Here is a 10209-nt window from a genome sequence, read left to right as displayed (position 1 = left end):
GGATCGTCTGTAAGATAACTCCAAGACTTTATGCAAAATAAAGCTGCTGAGGCATTTCACTCTTCCAACTTTACAAGGTGTCTGTGTTGTTTCTTTTCAACATGTAATGTATGACATATGCCGGTTTGCGTGGGGGTGGGGGGGGAGAGGGGCCATGGGCCCAGGTCATGGAGGAGGGGGGAGGACGAGGCACTGGGGTGCCCACGCTAAGCAAATCCTGGCGCTGGTGCTATGTCGGGCCTGTGTCTGCCCGAGGGTAGGCTTCCCCGAGCCTGCCCTGCCTGGACTTGTGATCATGGACACGTTCCATCCAGTTCATAGATGTGGCAGGTAGGTGGCGACTTGAATACGTTTTCCTCTCTTTTCCCAGTCTGTTTTTCTCTCACAGAGAGCGCGCCGCCCGGCCGCCCGGGGCATCCACAGGTGGTTGGCTGAGTCGGCTTGTGTTAGTCTTTCTGGTCCCAAGATTTCCCCAGCGTGGCTGTCAGCAGTCTTCAGCCCTCCCCCTTTAGGGCACTGTGTGTTTTTCTTTCTTTTTTTGGAGAGGACTGTCTGAACTGTGCTCCCGGGGCAGGGGGTGGGGGGAGGCGAGAGGCGGCAGGCTTTCTCCCTTTCCTGTTTGAATTTGAGCACACAAGGTAGCAGCATCAGAGCTGAGCAGAGCAGAGGGAACCTGCCAGCAACTTCCCCGGAGCATGGCTCGTTCCTTGGCGCACGGCGCGCACTGGATTTTCATTTTGCGAGCGTGGCCTTTCTCTGTTTGGATTACAAACCCGCATTTTTAAGAAGCGATGTCCTTGTGTCCCTGACTGGATCCGCCGCATGGCACTGGCGACCAGCCCGGCCCCAAACACATGCAAAGTGTCAACAAACGCCAGGCTCCGCTTCCTGCCTGCCTGCCTGTGAGGAAAACAACCCAGCAGGAAATCAGCCGGGGCCCGGAAGATTGGAGAAGTTCAGGGGCCGGGGCAAGAGAGCCCGCGAAGAACCGAGGTTTTATTTTATTCACATTTTTTTTTGTATCTTTCGCGGGCGGAAATGTGTGCCGGGCTCTGAAGGAGTGGAAGGGAGCCTGCCGCCGGGATGCCCTTTCACAAGCGAGCGGTGGGGCCCGGCAGCCCCGGGCCGGAGGCGCCCGGAGTGGCAGTGGGCTCGCTGCGAGAGGTGAGCGCCCGCTCCCTGCTGCTGGTCCTGCGGCAGCTGGCTGAGCTGTCCCGCCAGGCGGGGAGCATCTTCGAGGAGCTCGAGGCGGAGGCGGGCGTGGTGTGCCGGCGGGGGGCCCGTCTGGAGGGTCGCCTGGGAGCCCTGCAGCACTGCATTCGCCGCCTGGACCACAGGAAGGTCCCCGTCCGTAAGTGCTCTGCCGATCGGCTGCCCGCCTCCTGGGCTACTCCTCTTGGAATGTATGTGAATACTATTGGTGGCGGCGTCCGATTGCCGATAGAGGAATGGGAGATGAGCAGTAGACCTAAATCGATAGAATAGTCGCCGTGGCAACGCTGCTGTGCTGCTAAGGAGAGTAGGACCACTGCAAAACTTTTACTTTAGGGAGAGTACATTAGATTATCAGGAAGCTGCTTTCCCTTGAGTAGAAGCAGGACGGTACTGGGATTTTTGGGTTGCAGTGTTAGTACATTTTGGCCTGTATTTTAATTGAGAATACTGGCACTTCATAGCATGCCTTTATCACGCTTAGTGTGGCTCTGTTGACACTTCACACTATATCGCCTGGTGACTGCCCCTGGGTGGTAGCGGTGCGCAGCATAGGTCAACACTAACATAACATATATATGCTGTTCTTTTGATAGTCCAGAAACTGGTTGAAATACCGTGTTAGCCAGAACAAAAACAACCAACTGGCTGTGGGAGGAGATCCATTTGGGCTTGAAAGCTAGGCTACCTCTCTAGATTCTGTTCTTCAAACAGAAAGCTGTATTTTCATTAGGGCAGACTTGGAACGGATTAGAAGCAATACAACCGTTTTAGTAGCTGGGCGCAGGTACTCAGCAGACTTCTGATCATGTATCAGGATGGTAAAAACAATTGTTCGGTGTTAGCACCCCGCAGCTGGACTGCTATACCAGTAATGCATAGTATCAGCACTTTCTCTGGCACTACATACGCTTAGCACGGTTGATTTACGCGAAATGTAGCTGCACCTTTCGAAAGATCTGATATATACATATAGTTAATGGGCCTATAATGGCACTTCTCGGTTGGCCTGCCCTACTTTGAATGCTACGCCTTTACGAGACAGTGCCATCTCTTCGCAGCCAGTCGCTACACTTCAGTTGGTCCGCAGCGGGACCTACTGGCAAGGCTTTTATACTTTCAATGGACATTGCTGATACTTTTCTGCAGGGCTGCCCTATCTTTTAATTAGGAGTACTGTAACTTTATAGCGACGCTGTCACATCTTCAGCTTTTTTAAAGGACACTATTGGCACGTGGCTGTCGTCAACTGTAGTGGAAACAATAGTTGCTTCTCATTAAGGCCACTATGGGGCAAGATCAAAGGTCTAAAGTACGGCAACTGTACATTTAATGGCACTTTCTCATTGGCATAAGCATATCTTTAATGGCATCACACCCATTTCTCAGCACCACGTCACCTGGTCCTTACTGGAACTTCTCAGCGAGCCCCCAGTGTCTACAACGTGTCAGTGCCTACCTGTCTCATCAACGCTACTGTAATTTTATTGTACAGTGCTGTAACTTCTCAAGGGGGTTGCTTTACTTTAGCAAAGGTATAGAAGTTGCACCACAGTATATAGGACAACAACCTTTTCTTAGTTTTACGTGTTTGTGTGTGTGTGTGGGGGGGTGGGGTAAGGGGGATGAGGGGGTGTTACTTACTGCATTTGTCAACAGGATTGCGGTGTGTTTAAAAGGACCTACTGACCCCGCTTACCTGAACGCAGACGACCGAATTCAATGCATAAACCGCCTGTACAAGTAATAGGAATGCCTTTTGTATGCTGAAGCTTAATAGATCAAAATTCCACAAATGCATGCACACTTCACTCTGGCTGCAGCTGTCATTTAGCATCAGGGTGCTTTTGAATTTGTGCCAATCCACTTTGTGTTGCATTACAATTCAACACAGCATCCAGAATTTAAGCAGCAAATAATTTGTATTCAAATGTAATTCTGTGCATTTGTTTAGTTATTTGCTGAAAAGTACCCACAGATAATAGGCCGCAGCTCATACCTTATCTTTACCCAAATCTTGAGCAATTCCTGTGGCAAAGGAGGCGATCCTGTCCTTCCAGTAAAAACACCACAGCAGTCCTACTCCCCCTGGATCAAGGGTTATTTAAATCAGGGAGGAAAACACATCTTCACTACATTTTTTTCCTATTGGCTAGACTTCTGTTCTACTTCAATGCTTTGCTTCATTTGTTGTTTACTTAAGTTATGCCAGTGTTTGGTAGGGTCATTACGCAATTTATTTTGTATTTCCATTTGCGGTTGATCCCTGTACAGACAGTTAAGACGAACAAGCTGACACATGCTATGGTTAATGTTATGTTATTGGGCATTTGTATAGCGCCTTTTGCCCATTGGTTTGATTTCACAGCGCTGTGGGTTGAATGCCTTCGGGGTCCGTAATGTAGTAAATAGTGCGTGTGTGTACTCGGTATGTGTGCAGCGCAGCCAGGGCAGATTAAGTGGTGTATAGCTGCATTCTAGTACTAGGTGTGGTAGTTGTGTGAGATTAGTAGAATGTGTGTAGTACCAATTGGACTTGGGTAGCTGCATTCTGGTGGCGGTGGAGTTTGTGAAAGGGATTATGTGTGCAGCTAGGCTGATATTTCATGGAGTATTGCAGCGTTCTAAAGACTGCTGAGGTGTTCATGGAGGTTTATAAGTATGTGTGCAGCTAGGCCAAATTAATCGAGGGGTATAGCTGCATTCTATTGTTTGTTGGTGCAGAGGAGAGAGTTAGCATATTGGTGTGTTTTAGTGTCTGTGTGGATAGGCCACAGACCCAGTTCCTAATGACCTTCCAGTGCCTGTTGAGGTGACAGTATCTCCCTTTGGGGATCAAGCTATTAGGCTATGGTCATCCCTGTGTCCTGTTGGGACTGCAATTGCTTATTGGAGTACAGCTGCATCCAGTTTAGTTCTATCAGTCCGACAACTTCATCTTAAAAATAATGGCTGGTGCTTGTGAGCCCGGTCCAGCATTAGCGTCTACGATCATCCTTGTGTCAAGCCGAGTCAGCGATTGTTGCTGGCACCTTCTCAGTGTGCAGTTGCATCCAGTTCTGTCACAACAGACGTACGAGTACATCCTAGATACGAAGACTGGTGTACTCGGTGTACCCGAAGATCCAGCCTCCGGCCAGGCCTTGTTGTTAGTGCTGTGTCTGACAGTCATTGCTCTTGGTCCGGTGTCAGGTTTGATTATTGATAGTCTTCACCGGCTTTCAGTTTATCATATTCTTCCTCTCTCTATTCAGCTTTGGTTTAAAGGTGACCACACATCGATGTCCCTTGCTGGTGCTTGCCTCGCCACTTATGTTGCTTTGATGAGTGATGGGACCCACCTGCAAATATTTAGAATTAGTATTATGAGTGGCTAGAAGTCCAAAATAAAAGTGATGACACAGATACTGGTAGAACTTTTCAAGACCCATTAAATCATGTATGAATAGGGAATAGTGATATATAAAATAGATTGGGTTAAATGGTTAATCCTGACTGGAAATATAGTTAAGATTCCATCTGATAAGGAAGATACAATCTAATTTTGAGAACGAAAACTGAGTACTAGGGTGCATTATCGAAAACGTGAAAAGAATATGTTTCTAAATTAGAGCAGCAGCATAGAGGAGCAGCATACATTTTGCAAAGCGAGCATAACTGCTAGATGTTTAAGTGCATACTTGCCCTGATGAAGGCCCGGAGGTAATTTGCAGCTGTAAATGTAGATGGTCGGCTGAAACGTTATTTCAACGATTTTATATGAAGGGGAGCTGGTTAAGTCATGGGGTGTGTCTAAATCCAGGGAGGATCCTATTACCTCTTTGGTTATTTCTGCAATTTATTTGAATGTGAAATTTAAAAAACTGATATGCAATTTTGTATTTATATACAAGAACCCACTGCTCCCCAGCAAAGCCTACTTGAAGGTGTAACGGTTAGTAATTATGATGCAGAATTCTTTTTCCTGCCTTTTATAATTATTTGTGCATTTGTACTGGTTGTAATAAAGATGGGTATATTTGTAAAGATGTTAGGTGTTCACACAAGGGGAGCTCAGATTAGGAAATTTAGTCAAATTCTTTATTGACCGAGTCTCAAAGCTGAACATTTGCCACATACAAAGTCTAGTTTATAACAAAAAGCGTTTTTTTTTCTCCTGATTGCCTGTTCTTTTGCATGACCCTGCAATTCTGATTTTTTTTTTTGGGGGGTTGAGCCTCATCCTTGTTACAAGCGCATGTTCAACAAACAATTTTTAATTTTTCCCCGACTGCACAAAATTCCATTCATTAAATTATTAGACTTTAAAATGTCATCTTTTTTTGTTGACTTTCTTTCCTGCTATTTTAACAAGAAACCCTAGCTGCTTCTTTGATTTAGGAAGCACCTGCAACCTACACTTCTTCGAAGTACTTTGTTTAATTTCACACCATTCTCTAAGTTTGGGTACATGCGGCAACACAATTCTGCAAGTGCAATATTCTGTTTTACTGTGTGAACTTAACTTTATGGGGGACATTTTACAATGGAAAGAAGTGTGTGGCAGAAAAGGACAAAAGTGGAATTGGCGCACTTGACAAGGGGGATTTAAGGTTTGGTTCATGGGCAGCAATAGGGGGCAATGTGTGAACACCCTGCCTTCAGTGTGCACATATATTAACTATGATACGGATTGGTTTGCTCCCAGAAATTGCGCACACAACCAATTTTAATTGCTTAGTTGCAGATGATTTCATGTGAATCAAACAGCCGACACGTGTTTCGAGCAAAGCTCTTCTTCCAAGGCTGAGGAGGCTTGGTACTAGAACTACTGATTAAGGTAGATAAGTATCCGACAATTATAAGTTGCGGCTCCGCTATATAGACTCATATGCGTATTCATTTGTGGCTGTCGGATGGAGCTCCATTCAAATGGAGCTCCATTTCATCAGTTCGGGTGGAAACGCCGGTCCTTATTGCTTTGGCTGACAGCCACAATTAAATACGCATATGCGTCTATATAGCGGAGCCGCAACTTATAATTGTCGGATACTTATCTACCTTAATCGGTAGTTCTAGTACCAAGCCTCCTCAGCCTTGGAAGAAGAGCTTTGCTCGAAACACGTGTCGGCTGTTGTATGATTCACATGAAATCATCAGCAACTAAGCAATTAAAATTGGTTGTGTGCGCAATTTCTGGGAGAAAACCAATCCGTATCGACATTTTACAACGGATTACTTTGCCACACAACTCGGACTCCTAAAAGGTGTGTACCCCTGTTCAGTCCAGAGTGGTTCCTTGCTTCTGGTCATCTTATTGACTTTTTGGGTTTGCTGCATTTGCCACCAAATTTCCCAAACCATTGCTACAATAAGAAGGAGTGGGGAGTGGCGTTGGGAACCAGAATACTTGTCATGGCAACTGGCAATGTTAGGGGAATTAAAAGGCTGGTTGTTACTTTTTTATGTTCGGCAGCCATCTGAACCAATGAGGGTTGGCTAAACGTTATGTGGTACAATCAAGAGTTGAATAAGTGGTCGATCTTCCGTGGATGTTACTGAGCACCAGGCTCACTGTTTTCCAAGCAGCCACTCTCCCATGCTAAACACGGTCTCTCTGGGAAACTTTCCATTTATTTGAAAAATGTACATCCTGCCCCATTAATTAATCCCTTTTAGGATACCCAAATTAGCAACAAGGTACTGGCGCAAGGATCTGTAGTACAGCCGTCCCTTTTCGTAATACTAACGTTATGTGGTGATGAGGAAATGGCAATTTCTTTATCCCCTTTTTATTAGCAATGTTTTAATTTCCCCACTGTATTCAATGTATTGCACAACTTCATTTTCCAAAGTATTGGGTGACTTTTATTTTTCCCAAATGTATTTTCCTCTGTGTCCCCTGCACTGTGTGGGTGGGAGGTTGTGGACCCAAGCCATGATGCTTCCAAAGAACCAGTTCTATCTGTTGCTCTGCTGCAGCCTGGAACCCCTTTCAACTCTTCCTCCCACTCAGCCTACCCTATAATCAATCTCCTCCTTGTCTTGGCATGAAGCCTCTCTGAACCCCGCAAAACCAGTTCCACTTATTGTGTACACTATGGGAGGGAGCTCTGGAAAGCCACCCCCCAACAATTAGTCTGCCCTTTAGCCCCAACTGTCCTGCACTGGATAATTTAATCTCCCCATACCCTACAATTGACATCCCCTCTTGGATCAAACTGCCAACCCCCCTGATCTGGTAATCACCCAGAATACCTGATAGTGTGTGTCCCAGTCTGCATCGCATCTTCCCAGGAAACAACCCTGGCAACACTTGCCTGAGTGAGATGCCAGCCCTGCAGTTGGCGGGAACAACAGCCTTATATAAGCCTGCAGAGAAAGGACTGGAGGCTCTCTCTTTTTTCCTTGGCTGCTGGTGGTGTGTTCTGACCGTAGGGTTGAGGGCAGAGAGGCCTCCTATCTAAGCTCCCCTTGCCCACAGTCTACCCTTCATTTTCTCCCTCTTCCCCAAACTGTTCTATGTATCCTCTCTGCCCTGCTTTTTTTTTCCTTTTTTTCTCTTTCTCTCTTTTTCTCTTTCTCTTTTCTCCCTCACCATCTCTTCCAGCCTCCCTTTCCAACCCTCCCCTTTCTCCCTTGGGTGTGCCTAGGTAGTCCAGTGTGTCTAATTTATCCTACTGGCAATGAGTTTCCTGTAATAAATATGTTCCTGGTTTCAACATAGACATTGGTGCCTTCATTGTGTTCCCACTTTTCAGTGCAGCCTGCCTATTATTGCCAGAGGGGTGACCCAGTGTGTATGCGAACGCAACACCCCTCCACCGGCTCTGTTGACTCCCTGGTCCAAAAGTGTGGCTCTGACTGGGGACCCCCATACGGTCTCACCCATTTTGGCCTGCTTCCCACTTCCACAGTGACATTCACGCACTGGTGCTTTTGTTTACCGCAACCATCAGAACGGACTCTTCAGTTTGCTTGGGTAAGTATGAAATGAAGCTTTCACGGCCATAGTCCAATCATTTCTTTATTTCTGTCCACGCTGGAGCCTCATCTCTCCCTTGCCCTACGAACCGTCCCATTCTTACAATCTCTGTTTGTCCGCGTGAGGGCTGAGGAGCGAATGGCATTCCCTTTGCTCTCTCCGGCCATGAGTTCATGTCCTACCCCTCCCGTTCAGGGCTGTGCCTGCTGCCCAGACCCCCCACGATGCCGGCACAGAGTCTTGCAATTGTCAAGTCCCAAAAAGGCATTCTAAGCTGTTCACAAGATATATATATATATATATATATATATTTTTTTTTTTTTTTATTTTTTTTATTTTTAAAGTACTTTTTTGTCACTTGGGATACCGCACAGCTCGACTTGCAAGGTTAAAGGTCCCACAGCACATATAGTTCCAGACTTTTTGCCTAAGTGCTCACGGTTCTGTTCGGCCTTGCCTTTTCATCCTGTACGATGAGGAGGATGGAGCAGAACCACTAGAATCATGAAGTAGTAGCAGTGTCCGGAGGTTGGCATATTTTAAAACGTGTGCAAGTATATTGTCGCACAGAGAAGAACGCAGCAGAGTCTTTTAAAACAAGAGAGTACATGAATGAGGAATCGTCCTTTTACCAAGTACTTGAATAGGTCCAAATGTTTATAATGATACTGGAAGGAGTGGTTTAAGGATTCCACACGCCCAGTAGGTTCTTCAAAATGTAGTGTACAATGCTGATGATGCACATCATACTTATTTCAGAAGGTTTCTTTGAGTCCTGTGCAGCATCATCAGTTTCCACCCACACCCATCTTTAATGAAGGAGAAAATGTTAGAAGGCTTTGCATGGTGAAATACTGAAATCACCAAAAAGGCCTTGGCACTGGGGGGAAAACCCATGGCAGTTAAAATGAAGGGACTGTTGCTTTTTAGTTCTAGTGGAAGGAGATAATTCACGCAATTCCCTGTATGTGTTGTTTTATACCTATTCCCATATTCTCTATGCACCGATATGGACTTATTTCCTATGTTCCATTCACTATTACACGTGGGAAGTAATTCAGTTGTTGACTCTGTCTGCTTGTGCAAGCCCAGTAGACATTTTCCAGCTCCATACTAGATGGCGGGGGGGGGGGGGGAAGGTGGTACAATGCATCAGCAGTGTGATCATCTCCTTCAATGGACCATAAACTCCTGATTCATCTAAGTCAAAATGTTGATTTTCTTTTTTACCCACCATCATAAACGCTCCTGTAGTGAACACTACCTCAGCCAACTTGAATTATGTAGGACGGAAATGGCAGTTGTGTACTTTGCAAAGGTCGGGTAGCAGCAAGTTGTGCGACAGTGCCCGAGACAGCACCCGTAACTGCTTTTAGAATGGTAGATCTGTACAGTTTTGTGACCGAGGGGTACTGAGTACATAGAATCATTTTAGGGTAATAGAGATTTAGTAGCGATCCCACGAGCGCTAGAAAAGAAAGCAGATTCAATGATTCGAACCTCCGATGGTGAATGGAGAAGAATGAAGAAAATATCACTCCTCGTTACCGGGGCGCAGCACACCTCTGTCTCGGTGTTCCTCCGACTCTCTGTTCCTCTCTCTCCCTGTCTGTCTGCCTCTCTCTGTCTCTTTCCATCTCTCTCTATATTCCTGTCTCGCTGTGTCCATCATGCTCTCCCTTTCTCTGCTCTCTCCGCCCGTGCTCCCTGTTCTCTCTGCCTTTTGTCTTTCTCTGCCTGTCTCTCTGTAGCTGTATCTCTCTGCTTCAATCTGTCTCTTTGTCCCTCTCTCTGCAGAGCGGACGAGTGCCGAGTGGGGACGAGTGCCTGGAGCGGATGAGTGCCTGGAGCGGATGAGTGCCTGGAGCGGATGAGTGCCTAGAGCAGATGTGTGCCTGGAGCGGACGAGTATATTGAGCGGATGACTGTGTACTGCAGATAAGTGTGTAGTCCGGATGAGCGCGTAGTGCGAACGGCTTTGAGCGCCTGAAACGGTCGTAAACGCGTAGAACAACCTGAGTACATGGAACGGG

The 10209-nt window shown here is 46.4% G+C and overlaps 1 protein-coding gene across 4 annotated transcripts in view; it reads left to right on the top strand.

Annotated features, from left to right (window-relative positions):
* The first annotated feature begins 415 nt into the window (after positions 1-415).
* NHSL1 (NHS like 1) overlaps positions 416-10209 on the top strand; it is an 844536-nt gene continuing 834742 nt past the window's right edge. For 3 of the 4 annotated variants that reach the window (XM_069608088.1, XM_069608085.1, XM_069608084.1), the window contains exon 1: positions 416-1351. In XM_069608088.1, the coding sequence (XP_069464189.1) occupies positions 1084-1351 (268 nt within the window). In that variant the 5' untranslated portion in view covers positions 416-1083. The remainder of the gene's footprint in view (positions 1352-10209) is intronic. The other variant, XM_069608087.1, reaches the window with a different exon arrangement.

The sequence above is a fragment of the Ambystoma mexicanum genome, chromosome 4q (assembly GCF_040938575.1).
Source record: "Ambystoma mexicanum isolate Mex_15411 chromosome 4q, UKY_AmexF1_1, whole genome shotgun sequence".
Taxonomy (NCBI): Eukaryota; Metazoa; Chordata; class Amphibia; order Caudata; family Ambystomatidae; genus Ambystoma; species Ambystoma mexicanum.
This window is presented reverse-complemented; position numbering and strand designations above follow the sequence as displayed.